The sequence below is a fragment of the Clupea harengus genome, chromosome 7 (assembly GCF_900700415.2).
Source record: "Clupea harengus chromosome 7, Ch_v2.0.2, whole genome shotgun sequence".
In the NCBI taxonomy this organism is placed as follows: domain Eukaryota; kingdom Metazoa; phylum Chordata; class Actinopteri; order Clupeiformes; family Clupeidae; genus Clupea; species Clupea harengus.
This window is the reverse complement of record NC_045158.1, coordinates 8,791,577-8,816,897: the sequence shown is the minus strand read 5'-3', so window position 1 is coordinate 8,816,897 and position 25,321 is coordinate 8,791,577. Positions and strand designations below refer to the sequence as shown.

At 45.8% G+C, this 25,321-nt stretch overlaps 1 protein-coding gene across 12 annotated transcripts in view; it reads right to left on the bottom strand.

Moving 5' to 3' along the window:
- arvcfb (ARVCF delta catenin family member b) overlaps positions 1-25,321 on the bottom strand; it is a 161,162-nt gene that overhangs the window by 91,232 nt on the left and 44,609 nt on the right. For 9 of the 12 annotated variants that reach the window (XM_031570399.2, XM_031570393.2, XM_012815941.3 and 6 more), the window contains 3 exons: positions 10,777-10,877; positions 6,875-6,972; positions 6,176-6,419 (listed from right to left, as the gene is read on the bottom strand). In XM_031570399.2, the coding sequence (XP_031426259.1) occupies positions 6,176-6,385 (210 nt within the window). In that variant the 5' untranslated portion in view covers positions 6,386-6,419; positions 6,875-6,972; positions 10,777-10,877. The remainder of the gene's footprint in view (positions 1-6,175; positions 6,420-6,874; positions 6,973-10,776; positions 10,878-25,321) is intronic. The other 3 variants (XM_031570394.2, XM_031570395.2, XM_031570403.2) reach the window with 3 other exon arrangements.

Here is a 25,321-nt window from a genome sequence, read left to right as displayed (position 1 = left end):
CGGTAATCAGAACCACTTACTTTCTTGGCCGTCAAGACGTGGCTACGGAGCAGATGGTAGAAAGGTTAATGTACCACAACATGCTGTGGTCTGACAGTCAGACACCTCAAATGAAGCTGGAATGTCATCTGCTAGACTCATGTTCCTCGCCAAAGTGAAAAAGGCAAACAAGATGGGAGAAGGAGAGGAAGAGGCAGAGAAATGATTCAATGCCTAAAAAAAACCCCGCACATGTGATGCTTTAACAAGATCTTCAGAGAGGTAGAAATACCTTACAGTTGCACATAGAACCAGTGTGGAAACTGGAATATAATTAGCTTTCGTCATTAGGAATAGAGCTTTGTTGAAAAAGTGACGATTCAGCAAAGTGGAAGATAATAACTCTTGCATTAATTAGGTTCACAATTCGGGCTGCACATTTCCTGCTTTCTGTTCAGGTCATACAAGACTTTATACATAGTATATAGGAGAGAGAGAGAGCGAGAAAGAGGTTGTTTTTTTAACCATGATGTCATGTCAAGTAACTATTTGTAATTGTACTGTTGACCCACTGGGCACCAGACTGTCATGGCCTTGGGCTCATCTAGTCTAGTTTCTCACATTGGTGCCTGCTGTTGAAGATTTTTCTCTCTCTTTCTCTTCCAACGTTTCTCTGTCTCTTTCGCTTTCTCACTCAATATCACCTGGCTGTTATGATAGGCAGACAGAAAGAAGGCGAGACACTGGAGACAGAAATACAGACAGACGGCAAGAAATGAAAATATGCCACTGTACAAGAGGTAATATCTGACTTTCCCTGACATTATTTCTTAGGACACACTGGGCTATGCTGCGGTTTCCCGAGAACTAACCACCGAACACAATGGGCTGTCTGTTCTGTGAATTCTGTGAGACAGCATTTCCCTCTACTGGCTAGTAGTTAAATCCAAACTCACTGCAGATTGTTGACAGCAGGTGCAACACAATTTTACTGATCTACATGTCAGTAACGCAAGAATATTATAGTAATGAGAGAAACCACAGTAGTCAGTGTATTCGAAATCCCCATGCTTCTGAACTTCTGGACTCCAGATATATATAATCACTGGTGCCTTCGAAAGCCATCAGTCTTCTGTATTTGTCCACTAAATGTCATGTCGAGATCGTCTGCATCCACAGACATAAAACCCCGGTCATCAACATGCCAAACATCAGACGCAAACAAAAGTCAGAGGAATGCCAGAATGTTCCATAAGCCTGAGCAGAGCCCGATGTCTGTGATGTCTGAAACGGGTCGATGACGTTCCTCATTCCCCCTACACAAAGACCTCTGCCTGCATGGCTGAACTCAATGGGAAAAAAAAAAGAAACAAAAAACCCCACAAGACCTTGGAGATATGAAGTTTCATGCTGTAATGATTGCTTCACACCATCGATGGGAAAGAAGCACACTGAACTGCCCTCAACAGGTTGCCTTCTGGGGTCTAAAATTGATTAATGGCGGGTCATCTGTTTTGGTCCATATTTGTAAGCTATTTACATGGTTGTAATTCACGTAGTAAAAAAATGTGGTTTGCGTGCGTCTTATGGCCACACACTGTAAAAATGCCGGGGCCTTTGAAGTGGGTGAAAACGTCTCCTTTCAACTACCCTCCCAAATGGTTTGAATTTGAGGATACAATCACAAGGGGTCAACATCCAGACTTGTTTGGTTATAGTATGTACAGATGGAGTCAGAGAGGTCACATTCCTGCAGTGGCAATGGGGTCTCCTGAAGCCAGGACACCCTTATATTAAACACATGGGACCACACCACCACCCAGTCTGGCCGGCTGTTTAGGCTATCGCCCGAATGTTTTTGTCCACTGACAGTTAATCGTGTCCAGGCGAATTCACAGTGCCAAAGCCAATTCAGGCGTTCTGCCACACCGACAACAGCGTGGTTGCCATCCCACTCACGGGCAGGACACAGATCAAAGACTGCAGCATGGGCTGGCTAACAAGACAACACTCATTCACACAGGGCAAACAATGACAGTTGTGTTTTAACCCTCCTGCATATGGCAAGACAGAAGGACCAAATAGGATAAATGCACTACTAAGTAAACTGCAGTTAAACGTGACATGTGCTACTAGCACAGCCTTTGCTTTAGAGGCTTATTGACACACTGCATATCTGACACTTGACCTTAACTGCTAATGACAAAGGACAATTGCTGTTGTCTAAGGGGTCTGCCTACAGAAGGAGTCACAGGGGTCACATTCTTGCAGTGACACTGAGGTCTTGTAAAGCCAGGACCCTTATATCAAACGCATGGGTCTGAACCGCCACATAGTCTTACCGGCAGTTCAGGCAAAAAAAAATGTCAGTCCACCGACAGTTAACCGTGTCCAGGGGCAAACACGTCCCGCCAAAGCCGAGTCAGGCGTTCCTAAACATGGGCATTGTGTCGGGAACAAGAGAGGGAGAGGGAGATGGTGCGAGAGTACGGAGGTGGGTTTGAGAAACTCTTTCAGGGCTTTTAGTGAGTTTAATGGTTTAATGGATTGTGATCAAATGGCTGCGAGGGACACAGGGACAGGCATTAAGCAGACCCAAGCCCTGCGCTGATTTGAGAGATGGAGGCCTAAGCTGCCCCCATGGAATATAAATAGCATTGTGGCACAAAAGCCATTTCTCTCTTTCTTCCCTCCGCTCTGCACTGAATGCGGAGGAATGTGTCCATCCCTAACCTTGAGGACAAAATTCCTGTCCTCCAGTGTAAGCCATGCAGTGAGCTGGAACAGGGCGGCACGTTAACCCTTCGCTGGCCTGGCGTGGCGTGGGCGTTATTTATGAGCCCACTCCCATTCAGCTCACTCTGGGTGATGCCAGACGTCCTGGGCAGGATTCCCAAACTGGAGAAGTGACTCATGGGATCCAAATAACTCTGCATTAAGAGATGCCGTCAAAACGTGTAAAGCGCTGCAAACACATTTCAAGTTGTCAACAAGTGGTATTAAATTGGAAGCTATCAATGTCAAATTTAGGACGTTTGTTTTTTCCATCAATGCACACATTCCTAAAGAATACTTACAGTGTATCCTGAAGGAATGTGAGGAACTTGACGATCCAAAAAAAATGCTAAGAGGTAAGACAATGAGTAAGACGAAGCGATGAATAGGACTGAGAGGCAGAGTGAGTGAGAGAACAGACAGAGTGTGAAAGAGCGTGAGAGAAAGGAAAGTCATAAACAAAGCCTGAGCGAGCGGGGAGGGGGGGAAACAGACAGGGAGACAGAAAGAAAGAGTGAGAGTGCCGGGGGATAAACAATGCTGCCTGTTTCGCACCAAGTAATTATACATTTACAGGAGGCGACCATTCTCCTAATGGTGCTAAGATGAGAACAAGGAAGGTGTGTGTCTGTGTGTGTGTGTGTGTGTGTGAGGCTGGGCCTCATTGTTAGGCAGGTGATTTACGAGGTCCTGGGCACACACAGACGCTGCCAGGGAGGGATATATCTGCGATGGTGACGCAGCCTTTGTGTCCATTGTGCCTGGGCGAGGGCCAGGGAGAAAATAAATAAATAAATAAAGTACGGCAAGTCCAGCTCCTCGTACGTCTCAGTGCAGACAGGAATGGCAGATCAAAGAGGATGCGGTTTCCTCTAAAGCTCGGACTCCTTTTGAAAAAGTTCCCCCCACATTTAGACAGGGGCAGCAGTGAACAGCAGCTCTAGTTACCATCTCGCCTGGCCTGTCTGTGTCTTTGGAATATTAAGCAAGACTGTGAAGGGAGCGAGTAAACCCACATATGAAACGTCAAATGTACGGGCATGATACTGTCATAATATTCAAATTGAAAAGTGGAAATGGTCTCAGGTCGGCCATGATATTAAATATGATACTGGAGTTTTACATATTCAATTCGAATAGCAAAGAGTAGCTTGAAAACCAAGGTCTTAAATCAATAACTGCCTTTATAACATAAGAATTTACAAAACACGTTTCTGTTCACCCAAAGATATGAGCAAGCTTACGGCAGTATTCTGACACTGATGTCAGACACCGATGAGGACTTTATTGATTCTCTGATGGAGTTGTGACAGAACTGCCAATGAGAGGATAAATATAATGAACACGCTCACCAACACAGGAATGAGAAGATGCAGCTGTTACTGTACATGGAAATCCCACTATAGATTCAGCACATATAGCTTGATGAAGGTTGCATGAGTTCTGAATTACTCAACCATGGTTGTAAATCAATACAGGCTGTGGCAAATGTCTGACGATGCTTACAGTTAAAACATCAGCTTGAATTGCTCCACAATTCTTTAGACCTCCTTCTAAATGCATTCACCACTATAATAATCAAAGACTGCCTTGTCTTCCATTCCCCACATATGAGGGGAAACACACTGATATGAAGATAAAGCTTTGACATCATGCAGAGATACACACATAATCAGACACACACACAAAGACACAGTTGCGTGCATGCACACACACACACACACACACACACACACACACACACACACACACACACACACACACACACACACACACACACACACACACACACACACACACACACACACACACACACACACACACACACACACACAAACACACACACACGCTTGCTCAAGATGCAAGGCCACTGATGGTTCCCTCATTCAATCCATCTCCATGCAGGCTCCCTCACACAATCTATCACCGGCAGGCTCCGGTGATATCCCTACTCAACCTCATTATGTAACCCGGCGCCGGCTCCGCCAGGCAGCCAAGCACCGCAGGCCGTGAGGGATGAGCGATGCCATGCTGTTTCGCCAAGCATGCAGCAGGAGCCTCCTGCAGCCCGCCAGCACGGCCCCAACCCCTCATCACACACACACACACACACACACACACACACACACACACACACACACACACTCCATCAGGTGAGCCCGGGAGGGAGAGAGCTTGCATCCGATATGCTAGCGGGAAACGCCTGGTCAGATGCTCAGTGATCTATAAGCGTCAGCTGAGGACGAGTGGAGAGGAGGGCAGATGAATGGATGGATGGATGGATGGATGGATGAATGACGGGACGGATGGGAGGATGTGCTGGAGGAGGAGGGATACACTTCACAGACAACTGACCCTCATGAGGGGGGTTTGGTGTCGGCTGTGGCACGGCGTGTACCTTGGAGCCAGACAACATCAGACCGAGCGTCAGTTAAGCGAGAGCGTCAGTTAAGCGAGAGCCTCAGAATGAGCGAATCGACTCCAAAGCCGTCAGGATTTTTACGAGTGTGAAGGGGCGATCGCAGTCACAGCGCTCATCAGGCAGGAGACAGATCCAAGCATGCAGCATGCGCAGAGACAAGACTGCACTCACTCGCACAGGGCAAGAACTGACATTCATTTTTTTATTTCAACCTCCAGTCTTACATGTGTCAGCATGGAAACACCAAACAGAATACATATATTTGGAAGTACACTGCGCTTAAATGTGATGTGTGCTAGGAACCCCAAGGAGCATGGAGAGTTTACGGGCACACTGCATACCCGACACTTGACCTTAACTGTTAATGACAAAGACCATTTCTGTTGTATTATCCAATATGGCATTCAGGAGTTTGGGAATCAATGGGCCGTGGTGACCACTGACATTTCAGAGGATTACATCAGCCTCATTTAATATCTCCACACGTCCCTGACTGGAAAAAGTATGATAAAAAAATATTACCACTGAGAGCACATAGCCTTTCTCAGATAAGAGAGCACTCCACGAGACACACAGGAGGAGCACTAGACAATATCAAAATGCACTGAGAGGAAAAGGCACGAGGAGGGGGCCACACAGCTGACTGGATTGGTTGGGGAGCAGAAAGAGAGATGAGATGAGAAATCTCATCCGCACATGACACCACATGAGCCAACACATGACGAGACACCCATAGACACACCTCGCCCAACCAATCACGACAGAGGGGGGGGGGAAACAAATGACTGCCATTTGCTGTGTGATGAATGGTTCAAGACAAGCCGCGGAGTGATGGCGCCAATCACTCGACACCTGGAGCTCTGGGCATGACCAACACACACGAGGATGGATGTCCGCATGGGTGACAAGGAGGGATGAGAGCAGCAGGCGGACAGGCAGGCGGGCACGCAGGCGGAGGATGCAAGCGCCTTGTTCTGGGACGAGCGGCACTTTCTTTACCTGCATCACCACCTGCTGCCAGGCGAGCGGCTGGCTGGCGGCGCCAGTGCAGCCGCCCATGCGGTCCCCCGGCAGGTTGCCGCGCTCCAGCTGCAGCGAGACGTTGCGGCGCTCCTCCTCGAGGGCGCGGGTCAGACGCTCGAAGCGAGCCTCCTGCTCCTTCACCGAGGCCAGGATGCTGGCCGCTGAACGCACGTCATAGTCTTCCATGGTGCCCCTGAGCCCCGAGTACGGCAGTTCTGGTCTTATTGCCGGTGCAGGAGGAGGAGGAGGAGGAGGAGGAGGAGGAGGAGAGAGAGGGGAAGTGGGGTCAACAGGTATTCACCCAGTTAGAGTTCACTGCAGAAAGACTATTAGTTCCACACAATCACAATTCAGACATAAGCAAACACGAAATGGTTACAATTGAAAATAAAATGTTCTTTTGTCTCTCCAAACAACTGACATTCAGCCTTACTCAACTATGCATCCTCGAATAAACACAAGCATGCACACGACTAATACCCACACCAGACAGCGTGATATGAAATGAAATCACAAGCAGACGTTCAATTGCACAGCATGTACCACGCTGCTATTGCATCTTCCATTCAATTCCACTCAAGCACCACTGGCCAAGGGACATCAAGGATGAGCAGAAATGATGGAGAAATGGCAATTTGCCATGTTTAGGTGCACCGAGTTCACCTTGATACACACCTAGTAGTTAGTTGGCCACGGGCAGTTAGATTACAGACATCCCCCAGTAAGGACCGAGAAGGAAAAGAGGAGCCCAAAGGCTACAAGCTGACAGAGAGCTGCGAATAAAGACACAAATAAAAAAGAGAAAGAGAGTGAGGACAACATTTTTTAGATCAGACAAACTATAAAACGATTTTGTTTACCAGTTAAGAGTGAAAGAGAGGGAGGGGAAAAAAAGTATGTAGTTTCAAACCAATTTTGGTTGGCTATGAAAAAGCATGCATAAACAGACGGTATAGGCTCAGTGGGAAACTCTTGGGCAAGGCTCCTATTCCCTTTGAAGCGCAGCGCAGCACACAACAAGTCTTTGATGTTTGTTTTCTGGCTGATCATTTATTTATCTAGAATGAAGCTCTGACACCAGTGTTATGTTGAGGCACTGTGGTGTGGTTGAGCTCCCCACAGAGGACCCTCCTCCATGGGTGTGGTAGCTGAGGGGTCACGTGGGCGGTCTACCTCCCCTACTTTCCTGGCACCTTTGGAGGAGGGTGGAATTACCCAATACTTCCTGCAAAAGCTACACTCACCCAAATAAGGGATGATTTGACATAGTAATCAATGTTAAAATGACTTTCACCGAAACCTTGGGGAAAGAAAGCTTGAAGGTTAAAGTTGTGACCAGCGCTACTTGTTTTCCCCTCGTCTTTGAAGGCTAAACAAACGTGCCCTGCTCTCGCGCTCTAGGCCAGGAGGGCCCCAACACTCCGAAGGCACTATCCCATGACTCAAACCGCGGGGAATGTGCGACGTCCACGCAAGCACTCATCGTCACCGCACACCTCCTGGACGCCTCCGAAAATACCCCACCAGCACCCGGCGGTGTGAATTTGAAGAATTCCTGCTCGACAAACAAGCCCACCGCTTGAAGATGTTAGGCAGCAGATGTCTGCTAATGGCCAGGAGCCGAAGAAAGGGAGACTCAGAGGGCTATCCATTTAACCTGCTCCTCCATCAGGCTCAGTCTGTTCGCATGCTGCATTAAGCACATGCTAAAACGCCTTTTAAAGACATGGGGAGGGCGAAGGGGTCGTTTGTGCAGCTGATTGTATGACTCTAACGCACAACATAGCTAAAGGACCTCCTAATGTCTGAAACACACACGATTTCAAATTCCATCAAGACAATTCCTTCCAGAGCTAGCAGCTGGAAGGAGCGAATGGCATACGCTGCAGAAGCAGACGACGGCGGCGTCTCCCACTACCCCCCAGGCGCGGCTGCGCATGATCACAGGATCTTTACGTGAGAAGGAGGGCTCACGCTCAACCAGGGCTTTTCCCTGAAGGAGAAATGAGTTTCAGCACCAGCCCCCGTCGCTAAAAATAGTGGTGCAATAAATTTTACACGCGCAGACATATTTTCGACGTGGTTTGGGGGGCTAATATGAGGCAGTAGCAGCAGCTCGAGTGGAGCACTTCAAAGCCCAACTGGAAAATGTGGCAATAAATCCTCAACACCTCATTCATCAGTTCCACAAGGCATAGCTGTGCTCGCACAATAACACACACACCGACCAAGCTAAGTAAGTAAATAAACAGACAGGTAGGTAAATAATTAAATAGATAAATAAAATGAAATCCAGCATATCAACTGGTAATCATTGCAGTCTCCATCCTGCATGTTTTACTCAATGTCAAAGAACACAACAAGTCTCCAACACATGCCTCACTAAGCAAAACTCTCTTGAGAATATAGTTAAGAGGGCGTTTTGGCGTAAATGAATTAAGCACACTGCAGTGGGGTCTACCCTCTGACAGTGATGGAGAGGTTTGGCGGTGGAAGCCGAGGTTGGGATGGATGACGTGGGCTATATATGGTTGCACAGAATTAGAGAGCCCGAGGAATTACGTGGTCATAGGCCCCCACACCCCATAATTAGGGACAAGCACCATTTCATTAGCCTGGCCAGTCAACTTTTAGCACCACTCAACCCCAGCAATCCCACTTAAGGAGTGCACCTGATGCCCACCCCCCAAACATCAGCCCCTTAGGGACAAGGGACTACCCATAAGCACCTGCTCCTCTCCTCACTGCACAGGGAGGGGGGGGGGGGACTACCAGGCCCTTTTCCCACCTGGTCTCTACAATAATTGAGTCAGACGATTAAATGCAGAGTGAGAGACATTACGAGGCATGACATCAGATGTAAAATACATTTTAAAAACTGATTCAAAATGTCCTCTCTCAGACTTGAATTGTATTACATGTACAAAACATTGCCACCAAATGATGGGTCATGTGATTTCCGGTAATGTCTTTCTATTCTGTAGGAAATAGTAATCCCCCCCACCCCCAATCCCCATCATGTTAAAAGCCCTGTGCAAATTGCATAAATGAATTAGCCATGTTTTAGACAGCCCTCTCTTCTCTTTTATCACGGGCTGGCTGGGGTGCCACGCATGGCAACGGCTCATTTGATGGTGTGGAGCCCAGCTGTAGTAGTCCCCTAACAGAGGGTAATTACTTCCATCACAGCCTCCCAGAAATACGTTTGCTTGCCCTTTCAGTGGCAACCATCTGCAGAAGAAAAACAAACTATATTGTTTTTCTCTCTTTGAACGAGAAACAGAGAGGGCTACTTCATTAGAGGCTGTGGATGAAGAGGGGCCCAATCAGACAACCCTGCAAGCTCCCATTGCAAAGCATGCAATATTCAATTCAAGGTATATCTACAGTCATGAAAGGCGATGCTTGAGTAAAAGTGGCATACTTGTTTTAACTTTGAGAGGCTGGAAAGATTAGTCCCCATCGACTTTGAAGATTTTGTCTTTCATTAAGACAAAATAAAGCCCCATCACACAGGGCCTTACATTTAGGATTCCATGTGTTTTTCCCTCTATGGGACCTTAAAGCCAGAGTTAATCCACTGTAGGCAGTAGCACTGTGATGGCTGGATAAACAAAGCTTAGCAAGGAGCACGGACCCAAACTCCTGGTGCGGTTCTCAACTAGGAGGAGGAGAAGAGATCCCATTGTTTACCAGCCATTCTGCCTCTCATTTCTTTGAAGTCCTTTCTTCTGGTGCGGAATCAGAGAGCTTGCAATTCCCTTTCTTTTCTCACCCACTCCCTCTCACAAATGCACATTCATGAACACAAAGATGCACACACAAACAAACGACACACACACACACACACACACACACACACACACACACACAAAAACAAACAATGACACACACACACACACACACAGGTAAAACTAATAGAAAAGTTCTTTAGATCTCCAATATGCTCTAGATATACACCTGCACAGTTGACTCAGATTGTGATTAGAACCTATATTGATATATAATCCAGTCCCTGAACCTTTCCTTTGTAGATGAGGATGACCATACAAACATCCAATGGAATATGAAAAAAAACGGAGAAGTCTGCTTCACATCACATCTCTGTTCCAAGAGTTACACAGGAGCAAAGTCACATATATATGTCTCAGAGTGTCTCCAAGAGGCAGCGGAACACAGCGGGAGATGAAAAGAGCTGTCATTTAGGAGCCTCTCGCTCCCCTTCCATCCTGGAGAGAAAAACTGGACAACAACAAATTATCTTTCACACTCTTGAGTGCGAAAAGCAGAGCAAGTGAACATATGAAAGGACGTGGTTTTTAAAGGGATTAATGCAAAGTTCTCTGTCCAAGCGAGCGACTCGAATAACAGCCCCTGTGAAAAAATAAATACCTCAGAGGGGTAAGCTGCACTATACAGTGGATTCAGTGACATTAGAGCAGGGGTAAAAGGAATAAAGACTCGATGGTAAAAAAAACAGAGAAAAGTATGACATTCAGCTAATTGAGCCAGTGATACATTAGACTGGATGATGAAAGGCTTAAAGGGAGAGGAGAGAGTGATTTCTTATGTGGTACCTTTGATGTTAGCGGTGTAGTCAGGAGGCAAGTGGACTGGCTGTCTGTTAGAGTTGATGGGTCTGTGTGGTCCACCCAGGGCGATGAGACTGCCTCAGCAGCTGCAAATTAACAAGGAAACAAGCGGGATTACACAGATGAACACACATACACAAACACACACACATTTTTCAAGACACACACATTTATCAAGACGTTATAACTTAGGCAATTATTAAACTGAGACCTTTACATAATACAACTGCCTCTGGCACAGATCAGCATTTCTTCATGTTTTGCAATATAAAGTTGTGAGGTCATGGCTTTTAAGATAAGATTAAAGGTTACACAAATTATTCATTGTGCTTCACACTGCTGGCCATTTCACTACCAGCACCATATTCTCCTGAGCCTCCACATAACTTTACTCCTCATAATCATCGATATTTCATTCCACTGTTTCCAGGAGCCCAGTGTTTAGCAGTGTCCTGTAGCTGTATGCTGCCTTCCTCCACACAAGCACACACACGCACACGCACACACACACACACACACACACACACACACACACACACACAAAAGATTCTACTCTACATCTACTACAATTTAACAGCAGCACATTTCTGCGGCAGGGGTAAAACTCAAGACGAATTCATAAAACATGAACCCAATTTGTTGTTTTACTTTGCCATTGTCTAACCTACAGGACCATGGAGGCAGCTCTGGGGAGATTGCTGAGACGCTCATGCATGCATATAGATCCCCCCCCAACAAAGTTCTTATTTTGCCGAGGATTACAATATCTCGCACTCTCCAGGGATACATGGCTTCTTTAACTTCAAGGACAGGCAGCCTTTGAGCACCTTGGATTTCTAGGACGAACATCAAAGGTAAGCTAAGCCGGGCGGCATTAGCTATCACTGCTCCCAGCTCAGCCCGCTTGCACCCTGATGTCTTCAGAATGAGAGATTACGCCAGTACAAACACAGTTACATACCAAAAGCACCCACAGTCAGCATTTATACGGTGCTTCCATATATTATGCCATTTTTAAAAGTCATCTGTTCTCGGTTTGGGCTATGTATAGGAAAGAATGGGGAGGACCTTACAGAATCTGAAACTGCCACCACTGCCTATACAGTGTAAAAGGACAGCAGAATATCTTAACAGAGGCACTTGTTTATGAGGCATCTTGATGGAGAAAACTGAGGAAATCCTTCCAAACCATTGTACATTTAACTCAAACCAAACACATAGGCACAGCAAGCATATCCCACGGATGTACGCAAACTTTCAAAGAGGAAAAACTCATTGAGAGGGAAAGGCGCTCTGGCGTGTTTTCAGAATCAATAATGAATGTACTACAGCTCTTTTTGAGGTGTTGTCTAGAGAGGCCTGATAAATAAGATCCCTTCTCTCGGCTGTCTCGACTGAGGTGCAGTTTTATTTTCGAGGCCTTTCTGGCACACGGAGAAGCATGTCTCTCCTCCTTTTCCGCTTTTCAACCTCCTCCTCCTCCTCCTCCTCACCCCATTGTTTTCCGTAGCTCAGAGGCGGAGTGATGGATTCGCAGAGAGGACAGGAAGGAAAGAGGCAACGACAGGATTTCTCAGCTCACAGGAGTAGCTTCATTAGAGAATTTAATGGCGCTTAGCTTCGTCTCTGGCAGGCTGGCCAGGCTCTAGCAAGCAGGAGACATTCGTCACAACACTGCCAATGCATACATAAAAAGACTAGACATTATGAGGCTATCGCCAGATATTTATACAGGCAAAAAGTACACCTGTGAACAAATTGAATGAAGGAGAAATATTAAGTAAAAAAATCCCACTGGCAAACCAAACAAAGTGTATCACTCCGTATAATCAAAGAGACCTATGGCAGGGCTGGATGTGTCACTGGCACAGCCAAGACCAGGGAGGTCATTCCAACACAGAGGACATAACACTGAAGCAACAAATCCAAAGCCACTGGACTGTGGGTCACTCTGAATAATAGCATTCTGCTAAAGAAGTCCCCTCACATGTAAATTAAACTGACACATGCCCAACACTAAATCACCCCTTTGCCCCAAGAGCAGGGCCCTTTTCTCTGCCAAACTACTTCAACCTTCCAGCACTCCTGACTCTTGAGCTCAAATCCCTGTTTGTCTTTTCTTTAGGACGATTCCCTTGTGTGACCGGAGCGAAATGAAAGGCCGTGGGGGGGGGTGGAGGCCTGAGAAATCCTCCTTATTGATGTCCTTTTGTTGGGAGCTTGAAGTCATCAAGACTAATTGGCTCCATCCAGCAAAGTGAGACTGGCCCTAATGATGATAACGATCCCTCATTAACTGTTGGCAACCTTCACAAATCCTTCAACAAAGCATTCGTAATGCATTACTTCATGTGTTTGCAGCAAAGTAGTGGAATGGGGTACTTGACTGCCTTCTGGTAGCTGAAATTTGACAACTCTCACATTTGGTCCCTAAGTCCAATTATGCCAAAGCTGAATGATTTTTTCATGAACTTATGGCCTTTTCACTTTTCCAGTATATTGGAGATCAACCCAGTCATGTTAGGCAACCAAAGATGATGAACAATTGAACTTTTGACCGTGAGCTGAGATGTATGTATGTCTGGAGGGTTATGGAAGAGGCACAACAGAACACAGAGGAGGAGAGGCTCCACATAATGTCCAGGTAATCCATTTACCTCACTGCTCTAGTTCAAAGCACCGCCCGGACGCCACACTCTGAAAGTGCCCTTCTTTGATTGTGTGCCACAATCCAATGGACTGGTCACCCAGTTGAACATTCCCTTGAGGAAATTACTGTCCATCATCATTATGTCTATCAAAATGGTCGTGTCGGAAATATTGGTTCACGGTGAGAACACTGGCGCAGACTGACCTTCACATAGTACTTTTCCCATCGACCTCACATCACAGAGCCATCAAAATCAAAGTTATTCTCTGGGGAAGAAGATGAATTGAAAAAGCCCTGCACAAAAAGAGGGGAAAAAATGTTGACGGCTTCAGGAAAAGCGAAAATTGATGAGGCAACTCCAAGGTCTGGAGGCTTGGGTGTCAGCCGACATCTTGCAGGGGAAAGTGTAGTATGTTTGCTTGCTTTTCAAACCCCAAGACGTTCTCTTCTCTCTTCTGCCGAACAGGGAACGTATGCATTTCATTGCATCAGAGGCTGTCAGGCATTTACCGCGTCAACACACTCCGGGGTGACAACACATAGACACACATCAGCAGCCTCCCTATGGACGACTTCTCTTAGATGGCTTTGCAGTGCTACTCCAAGCGTTTCCTCTTTGACATGTGACACAACAACATGAGGCAGATGCAAATTTGGAGAATATTTTTGCAATAACTGCTCAGCCCAATGCACCAGTTTTTGGTATATAAATGTTTTAAGGACCTGGTCTAAACGTACATTTTTATTATGTTATGTTCACTACATCATGTTAATGGCAACCAACACAGTATTATCCTGCAAGTTACCCTAATACTGGATACACAATTACACTCTTAGAACCAGATTCATGAATCCTAGGAGGGTACACAAAACTAATTTTCACACAACATTACACGAATACTTTGCAGTGGCCTTAACCTTTCAAGAGCCGGACTTGATGTTTTGTATCAAGTGACCTGATTTATCACGTGTGACTCACTCCCTTTTAAGAGCGTTTGATTTTTTCGCCCCTTGCTTAAAGCATGTTACAAATAAGGTCACCCACATAGTAGATTCCTTCCCGTCCTCCGCGGTTTCCAGCGAGCAGCCGAGCTCTTACAATTTCGGTCTCTCTGAATTGCCTCCCGCTTTTGTTCGGAGTCATCGCAGAACCGAGTCCTTAATCACAAAGCATCAGATCACCGTGGATGCAGACCTCCAAGCACCTCCGGTCTGCATCAGAACCAGAGCCCGCTGCTAACACAGTGGACCCTTCTCCATTTCCAGCTGCCACCCCCACTACATCAGAGTGAGGAAGCACACTTTTTTCCACAGACCTTCACACCGACACTGCTGTGGGTGTTTGACTTTGAACCGTTGGGTGTTGATTTTGTTCAAATTCCCCATTCTTGACTGCCTCTGTTCCACCCCCTGGGTGTAAATAAAAACACTAATGGGATGACAAAGCATGAAAATGCGACTACCCTAACCCCACCCCAAAGACTAGTGCTTAACTTGCAATTACAGCAGTATTTAGTTTTTTTCTATTTCTTATGTAAAGTAGTATTTATTGTTACACCAGGTTCTATTGCTCATAGCTTGACTGTTCTCTCCCTTGTATGTCGCTTTGGACAAAAGCGTCTGCTAAATTACTAATTGTAAAATGTAAATGTAAAGCCCATGAGGCAGAGGTTTTGCGTTTGTGTATTTTGTTTGGGGTGGGGAAGACAGGGGCAACTGCAGAAAGCTTCAGATGTCTGTGTGCTGGTGGAGATTGCAGCAGAGAAGGAGGAGGAAACAGCCATTGCCTCTCCTCTGTGAATCTATTTGTGCATTCGGCCCATGACGCGAGCGTGGTCTGGAACATATGGATGATCAGTCTGCCCGGATGGCAGCGGCAGATCTTCTCAGAGAGGAGTTTTCACGGCCTGCCGCTTTGAATAAAAGATATGCAGGGGAAGTGGTTGTGGTGGGGGTGTGGGTGGAATTGCTCGATGCCGGGGAGGCTAAACCTTGTACTCGTCAATTATGCAACACCTGTGCCAGCGGAGAGGCAGAGGGACGTATCCCAGAGGGAATCCAGCACATTCTACAAAGACAAAGGAGAACTTAATTACAAGACAGAAGGCCAGGGCTGGGGCAGGGGAGCACTGTGAACCCCTCAAACGAGCGCTCTGCCAGCCGGGTTTCACGTGTAGCTCGGTCAAAGTGGCAGTGCTCATTTCAACTTGACTTCATGTTACCACCACTCTCTTTGATTGGATGGATGTAGATAACCACACGGACATGTGCATTCACAAAAATGGACACACTGAAGGAGAAAGCATTCATATGGGCTATGTGAAGTAACCGAACACTTCAAAGTATTCTTTGAGGTTTCTTTGGGGATTGTTATTGCTGAACACGGCAGTCTGGGAGAACAGCAAAGGTTTCATAAAGCAAAGAGTATCAGGACGAGACCTCTGCTCCTCCCTTGTGCAAACCACAAACTTCTCAGATTCTTCCCATAAGAGAGGTAATTACCATCAATTCTCTGCCTTCTGATGGCTTTAACAGGGGAGGGTTTTTTGATGGCGTCGGACTCCAAACTTAATACATTTCTTCCAAGGGCAGGAAAAGGGCTCTGCTCACCATAATTGCCCCCCCAGTTTTATGGTAAGAATCGGCTATCTTTAGAAAAGGCAACATCATTTCCGGAGTCCGGCATCGAATACCGAGGTTTCATATTCAATTACGGGAGTTCGTCAGTCCCATTCTCCGCACGTAGATGAGGAGCACTACACCATAATGAAATTCTCCTTTCAAACAGGAGTTCAAAAGAAATGGCAGCTTTAATGGAATCCATTTTTAACATATACCCCCAGATAGCTGTGGCTCGACCGCCTCGGGGGAAAGAGTTTCCGTAAGTGGTACCTGAGAAAACACTAACGGACAAAAATGTGACTAAAATTGAGGAATCTCAGTGGTGACAAAGCGCTCAAAAGTCTTTGAAAAGCCAGGACAAGGCGAAAGCCAAACGGAGAGGCACGTCCACACACAACAAACGTCGCCACCCTTTTCAGAGCAGTTCTCAGCACTCGAGCGAAATCATTACATTAAAAATGTATGTCTTTCTCCCCAGCTGAGAAGGAATGGCCCTCGCACACTCTAATCAAAGTTTTCAAACAGTATTACTCTGGCTCAAAGGCATGGGGTGAGGTGTTGCGTGACAAAAATGGAGAGAGCCAGCTTCAGACCTGAGAGTGAGGCAGAGAGAAGTGCCAGGTGGGAGAAAGGTAAAGAGATGGTCATTAATATTGCATCCACAGTATTGTTTAGGGGGGTGGGGGTGGCAGGGGCTGCTGCTGTGCTTTTTTTAAAGCAAGGAGAGTGAATTGGTCTGGCCTGATACAATGGAAGGGAGGGGATAAGAAAGACCTCTGTGTCAAGTCATCTGTTACCAGAGGGTAACAGACACACAAGCCAATTCCCTCACAGCAGCACAGAGAGAGAGAGAGAGAGAGAGAGAGAAAGATTGAGAGAGAGAGAGAGAGAGAGAGAGAGAGAGAGAGAGAGAGAGAGAGAGAGAGAGAGAGATTGAGTCACAGAGCCCCATAGTGAACGTGCTCAGCTCATTTGTTTTAGCGGAACTGCTTCCAGCAACTGCCAGGGCTGGGTAAATCAGCCTGGAGGTGGCCACAATTAAGGCCTTGTTCTGCGCAACCTTCTGTGCAACCTGAGCCCTTACTGAGTGTACTGTGTGCAACCTAAACCCCTTACAATTTCATGTTAGCGCCATTGTGCAGTGCACAATGACAACAGTCACAGCCAATGTGATCCAAGGAGGGAAGCGGTAGGTCACAACGCGGAGATTACGATCTGCATTATGTTAACAATTGCACCCCATTTTCAGTGATTACAACCTGATAGAAAATAGCAAATAAGCACATCCTGCAAATACAGCTGAAAGCAAATGGAATGAAAATGTTTAGTGTAGTGAAGCCTATCAGGAATAGCATGAAGCGTTTCACTGCTTGCAGATTTTGAATAATTTCAGGATTCTCTGAAGAGAAAATATTAACCTAAGGCTCCCTAAAGGACTAATTGCAGAAACGATCGAGGCCAAACCCACTGGCAAAGCAAGCATACAGATAATTTTTACTCCGTTAGTGAGGTCTGTCGTATGAGACGAGCACCCAAAACAAATATGCTACAAAGACAAAGAGAAACAGCAGCATTTTGATATACTTTCTATTTTGATATACTATATTTCTATATACTGAAAAACAACTGAAAGCGAGAGAGGAAAACAGATGTCATTCCACAGATTAAAAATAAACCTGCTTAGCCCTTCTTTCTTTCTTTCTCTAAAACCAGGGCAAAAATACTTCTTCCATTATAATTACTGCACTGCATTCTACATTTAAAGCCTGGGGAATTTCTCTGATGGCTGTAAGATTTGACATGAATCCCTGAGCTGTCTGAAGAGGGGGAGGGAAAGGGATGGAATCAGAGAGAGAAAGAGAAAGAGAGAGAGAGAGAAAGAGAGATACAGGCTAGAAGCAGACATTAATATTTGTGCCTAAGTGAAATAGCGAAGAGCCCAGGGTCTGAAAGGGAACAGAGATGGCAACAGAAAGAGTCTTATAAACACAACATACACGAGGAACACTTAGACCAATTATCCTCTTTATCTATTTACTGTTACCAAGCGTAGCCTTTGGGCTCTCATCGTCTGACGCTGAGATACAACTGGCAGGATGCCAAGTAGAAACCGAGAAGAAAGAAATGCTAGTACACTCTGCAACTGACGTCATGAAAAAGAAAAACTGCAATCACCCAATGACTTCAGAATAAAGTGCAATGCAAACACTTTGATCCATCATGAGTCAGCAAGCGAAGGAAGATGTGAAGTAAATATAGTCGTTTCGCGTGAATAGTTTTACTCATTTTAAAATTCCCAATCAAGTTGCCTTAAGCAATTTCGAAACAATCCCCCGAAGTGCTTATTTCATTTCCAGTTAATGAAGAGCTCAGTCTACCAAACACCACTAATCAATATCAATATGGAAACCTGGCGAAACCAGTTTTGGTAAATGAAGGCAGCAAAACCAAAACATTTTTTGAACTAATTACTGAGTAAACAAATAAATAAATAAAAAACTGAAAGTGTGGGAGGGGAGGGGAGGGAGGGGGAGCATGACAGGGGAGTGAAAAGGTTACCGTTTGTAGGGAGTGTGTGTGGGTGGGGGTCGTACTCAGTCTCTAAACACACTATGGATTGCCTCTATGGGCATTAGTGATTCACATTACCCCCCCCCCATCATCCCCAGTGGGACACAATGAGCAGCTGACTGTGTGTGTGTGTGTGTGTGTGTGTGTGTGTGTTAGGGATGGGCATAATTAATCGACGATCGATTAATTGATCATTAAGAATTTCCTCGATGAAATAATTTTTTCATCGATTAAAACTAATGCATGTTCTGTTGCGTAGTGTGCGTGTAATTTATTTATTTTAGGGCTGTCAAAGTTAACGCGTTATTCTATGAGATTATTGTGGCGGAGATTAATGCAATCAAATATTTGAACGCAGTTAACGCAACTTTGTTTACTTCCGGTGCGCGTTGACCCGTGGCACGAAACCGCCCCTTGTCTGCAGTCAGTTAGATAGACGAGACCGAGACGGTAGTTGAAGATGGAGAGAGCTGAGGGATTGTTGGGCGGAAAGTTTCTGTTTAAGAGGCAAAATGACAGAACAATCGACAAAACTAAAGTTGTATGTAGCATTTGTCAAGCTGAATGTAGCTATCACAGAAGCAGCTCGTGTTTAAGTTATCACCTTAATGCAAAGCACCCGACAGAAAGCAGTCCCAGGTTAGATGGTCGCCAACCCACACTCCACGACTTCTCTAGGAAATTAACTAGACCAGTCCGTGAAAAGGTTACCAACGCTGTAGCAGTTTAGGTTGCGGGTGACTGTCGGCCCATCAACATAGTTGAAGACGGTGGGCTGACTGAGGTGATTCGAATTGCTTCAGGGGACAATTCTTACGATTTACCGTCGAGGGGCACCATTGTGTCTCGCATACATTCCTTGGCTGATGGCGAGAGAGCACGAACAAAATACAATTAAACAACAGTGTCTAAAATAATGAATGAAGTGATTACTCGTTAATTTATAAGATTTAGTCTTTAGAAGAAAACAAACTTTTAATCACGATGAATCTAGATGAATGAATTTCAAAATGTGAGATTAATTAGTTAGAGAGAAAAAAAAACGAAGGTCAGTTGTGTTTATGAGCACCGGCTTCTAGCTGTCGGCTCCGCTGCTTAAGAGTACAGCAGCGCATATTTTCAAGTGTAACCATTGAACGGATCCCGTTTAACTGCCACAAGAGTTGTCCATCTTGTAAGTTTAACTGCCACAAGAGTTGTTCATCTTGTAATAAATATCTCAATGAGGAAACACGCTGTGTTTTTTCTATTTTCACTGCATTTTAATATAGCCTATAAATAGTGAATTTTAATATAAAAATATTAATAATTAATCGAAAATCGATCGTTAATTCTCCCGACGATCGATTAAGACAATTTAATCGAATGCCCATCCCTAGTGTGTGTGTGTGTGTGTGTGTGTGTGTGTGTGTGTGTGTGTGTGGAGCATACACCACATTACAGATGACTGCATTAGGGGTGTCAGTTTTGCCAGCCAGGGCTGTGCATCTCCGCTGCCCCCAGTGAGCACCCCTCGCCCCGAGGGTGAACACGGTGCCCCGGCCACACTCGCCTGCTTTCTCATTCTCGTCAGCCGGGGCTGGTTTGTCTCATTGGCAGGTCACGCCAATCTGGGTCACTGCTCCCTCACACTAGGGGGTTCTTGTTGTGTTGACCCTCTACAAAACGCCATGGAAAGGCCTGGGGCTGCATGAGCACGGACCCATACAGTAACGTTTCCAAACATTCATTACATACAGCAGAGTGGTGGGGGCCCCGATCTCAATCCTGTGTGTCCGCTCACCCTCGGCTCAACCTCATCCATCTATTCCTGAACAAAAAAAAAAAAAACACTGGTTCGATTGGCATTGAGAAATGGAGAAGGGGTGAAGGGAATAGGATTACACTATTGGAATTGCATTACTAGATGTGCCATTAGGCAAAGCAGGCACATCAGAGACTAGCTCTACCACTGAATACTGTTACATTCTCAATTGTAAGTCTCTGGTTGCAGATTTGGCACACACGCTGTCGTTTGTTGCACCCATTCTCTCAATCAAACTAGTGAAAAGGCAAGGGACTGTGAGATCACATGAAACCCAGACAGGTGCCCCCCTGCAGTATTGATCCGCGCGGGAGGAGGAATAGGGGCGATGGCGAGAGAGGGCATATGGTAAAGCGGACCAGATCGTCAGATGTGTGCGATGCAAGGAGGGAGTACAATAGGAGAGACGGAGTGAGAGGGAATAAGAGGAGACAGTGAAGGGGTTGTTGTACGAGGAGGGGGGCTGCCCGACAGCATGGCCAGCCATGAAAGAAATGAGAGAGAGTCCATTAATATTGCCGGTGATGGGTGAAGACAATTGTGTGGGATCTCAGCAATAACTATGTGTTCCGCCCAACTTGCACTTGACTTTTTAATGAGAAAAGGTCACTCTGTGACATTTATTCAGCCTGGGAACCCCCCCCCCCCCCCCCCCCCCACACACACACACACACACACACACACACACACACACACACACACACACACACACACACACACACACACACACACACAACCCTCCTCCCCATCCCCAAGTGATTAATTTGTGACCACGAGCAGCAGGGTATGAACGATCTTGATAAGGAGCCCCGACAAATAAGCATTGTGGCATATTCAGCTGCCTCTTTTTGTCAAGTAAACAGAACAAATTATGCCTGGCAATTTTGCTGTGCCAAACATTAAGCTCATGCAGGGAAGGCAATATACAAGCATCTATAGACGGGGGGCATCAGATATCATTGTCAGGAACAGGGCAAAGCAGCCACAGCCATTCAGTCTTGGCTCAATCTGTTTTGCAACAAATAAACCAGCATCAATAGTGGAAAAGCAAATGAAACAGGTCAGACAGAAATTGAGGACAAACATAAATCTGTGATTCACCACATACTCAGGAGTGAGACAAATTCACAAATACCTAAGGGCTAATCCCAACACTTCACCAACTGCACATTTCTGGAAGTTGACTGTATTATTATGGATGTCAGACTGATTATAAAGAAATCAAGAAATCAAGTGTACATCTTTAAAGCTATGCTTTTTTTGATTGCGCATATATACCTTCTTAAGAAATTCAACCTGGAATTTGTATGCATTTCGGTAGTATTCCCTATTAAAAAACTATAAGCAGAGGGATCCCTCAAATCCAACTTGAAAGCCTCAATATATAAGGAACGCTGTTCAAATGTATAAAAGTCAGCTTAAGCCACTCTGCCATGACTGAAACGGCCATGTAGAGCAGACGCTATACTGGCAATAATGCCATCACAATTTGTGCGCCTGAAGGGTACCTATAATGTACCCATTAATATGGGCCTACTTTCCCAAATCCTTCCTTTATTCCTGCGAGCCGAAGAAGAGGGACATGCACCCTGCTGCGTCTGTCCCCCGGGGGACTCCCGCCTCCCTCCTCCACGAGACAGAACGGAGCACCGTGTCTCTCCTCCTGCATTCACTCCCTAACGCCTCCTGTGCAGTGGAGGATGATGCATTCTCCCTCTGTCGACTTCTCATAGCCCTCGCGCCTAAAATTAGATACGGGGGGATGAACAGATTCAAACTTTTGCTGAACTGAGCAAAACTTTACCTGCATAGTCCGTGGCGGGGTGAAAAAAAGATTCGGAATACATTACCTCCCTAATTATAGCGCTAATTACAGCGTTCCAGTTCCAGGCATTTGCCTTTTGTGCTGTAAAACACACAAACACGGTACATTAATGCAGCCGCTAACACCCCCTCAGAGAGTTCTACTTTTGGAAATGCAACTAGCACTTCGCTCCAAACCGCTCATTATGGAAAGCAGCATCATGACTCTCACTGTGTCGTGGCTTCCTGTTTTTCATCTAACGCTGTGATCATCTCATTACCAGTCATTTATTTTCAAATCTCCATAACATGGCTGTAGCTGAACCACAGTGGGGTCCACCTCCTAGTTTGCCTGAGAGAAGTTCAGAGGCTGTTGTGAGTAACAACTGCATTTTTTTATCTTCTCTATGCTTCCACCTCCCACTACTTTCTTTACCAAAAAGAGACAGAGAGCAGACAGCCATTTTGAAAGCCCTGAACTACCAGGCGGGGCGCTGGCTGTGAACAGGCTTCTCTATTAAATTGTTTGGCTATACAGTGAGGTGTGAGTGGGTCTGTAGTCCCAACAGAGTCATGCCGTTTTTGGACAGCGTAATTTGGCTGGGCACGTTCCAAAGCTGACAGACTGGTGATGGGCTAAACAATTTGTAACAATTTTGACAGAACACGACGGAACAGACTGTGCGAGAACTGCAAACTGAGAGGACTCGGCAAGCACAAGGGTGGGGATGATCCGTCTTCATGACTGGCCTTGAATTAAAAAAAAAAAAAAAAAAAAAAAATGCAACTTCTGAGCCAAGATGATCTTGAGTGGTGATACAACAACCGAGTGCGCTCTGTTGCTACACCTGGAATTCGTCCATTATGTGATTGTTAATCAGGAACTTATGAGTTTACGAGTTACGGAATCTTATGAGACTGATATATTTGATTGATTTATGAGACTGATCTTTATTTGTACCACTGTGGTGGACACCACTCTTTGTGTTCAACTTAACTGATCTGCTGTTGTCTTGAATGGGTGATGCCTATCCAATCAGGTGAGATCACCAACATACTATTGGTGCTGTTATCAGGAAAGTATCAACATTATCTTGGTGGCCCTCGTAGGGAGAGTATTGCTATTTATACACAGTTGCACCCACATGTATCCGGCGTCTGCTCACAAGATAAGGTTCTACATTATTCTGGTGCCTGTGTAAGGCTGGTCCCTATTGTACCCACAGCTCTGGGATCTTTCCCTCTGTAGCAAATGATGTAGCGATCACGTCAACCGTTTGCCCTGAGCTACAGCCTGCTATCGTACAAGGACACTGAAGTTGCCTTGGCCATCCAACAGCTATGGGGCATAGAGATACCATCAGCATTTCCTACCCCACAGTACACGGCGCAGGGAAAGACAGAGGAGGTGGTGTAATTTGGTCGGCCGTCACTGTCTCTGCATTTAACCGAATCCCCCGGTTCTTCCCCTCGCTCCGGCTTGCGTGAGACAAGCTAATGAGAAAGTATTGATTCGCTTGCGGTGTCCTGGGGAGACGAGCGGAAGTTAAACTACCGCTGTAGCCCCCTCCACTGTAACGCAGAGTTGGCTTTTGCTGGGGTGACTTTCAAAGGACTAGGGTTGGGGTCCTGCAAAATGATGTCATCACTTTTGTTCAAGGAGGTGGTGGGGGGTGTCCGGGGTCATCACAATGAGATCAGCGAGATTAGTCAGCCGTCTAGGTGTCAGGCCCCCCTTTCCACTGTAGACTTTTCTTCCCCCCCCCCCCACACTTTTACCTTCCATTGCCTCGAGGCAGCAAGATAAACGACCGGACCTCCACATCCTCACCCATCCAGGACCCAAGGAGACCAGTGTGAAGTTGTCCTGGATGGCAGGTCAATTATATGCAGCTCCTCTGGAGTGGGCTAAGGGATGGGGGGCTAGACTATGCAGGGCTAGAGCCCGGAGATGAATAAGTGCCTCTGGGTGGCGAAGTCTAGGGGTCTGGAAATGAAAAGAGGGGTTGGGATGGCTGCTCTTGCCTGGGCCCTTGGGGATGAGATGTTAAGGCTGAGTGGACAGAGGAGGCCTCTGGACTCCAGGTCTCCCCAACCCTCATAATTCCATCCCAGACCCTGAATGGGTGGTCCTCCATAGAGGGGATGGATGGGGATGACTCAGTGGACAGAGAAATTGCTGCCTATTGAAAAGGCCACTGAGTCACAGCTGTGTAGGAAAAGTGATCTCCCTGCATTCTGTTTAGGGGATTACCAAAAGGCTATGAGCTAAACTTCCAATCACCTTTGTGTGTTATTCAGGGTCTCAGGACACAAATAAGTCTTACACAAAAACACACAAAACAAAAACGTATTCAAATATACAAAAAATCCTGACAGTGAGATTCATCAAAGATCAAAGACTTTCAAGATTTATTATAAATCATTCTAAATAATCTTGCAAACTATAGTGTTTCAAACATATCATTTCAGCCAAAGAAAATTAAAGCTTCCTCTCCCACTAGCAGCACCAGGCAGCCTGCAGAGGTCTATTTTTAGCCCGCTCTTGTTCACAGCAAAGATTCCCCACCCTTACTACCAATTACTGCTTAAAAAGTCAGGGTTACAGGTGGCAGAGAACAAAAGGGATGCAGGAAGTGGCATTACACAGAGCTCATCTTCGGGGAGGGCCCCTATCTCTCTCTCGCCCTCCCTCTCTTAGGGGCCCATGAAATCTGTTTTATTTTTTGCCAGATTCCGTGTTTTCCAGGGTTTTTCCTAGATTTAGATTTATCAATTGGATTATCATCAAATCATAGGTCCAATCAAACAATGTACTCGGCACATAGGCTTTTGCACACATTTGTATCTGTCTAGGTGACAGACCTCTGTTGTAATAGGGTAGAGAGTGTAGGGTAGCAATGCCAGTATGTCCCTGAAGAATACAAATACAGTTTAATTACCTATCATTTTAAATTTCATTTTATGGAATGAAAAAAAATGCAAATTTATTTGAAGGGGGATTAGCTTCCGGTTTCCATGTTACAAGACTTGTACTGAGTCATTAAGCCACTTGTGTTATAATACTCTACATGAACGAA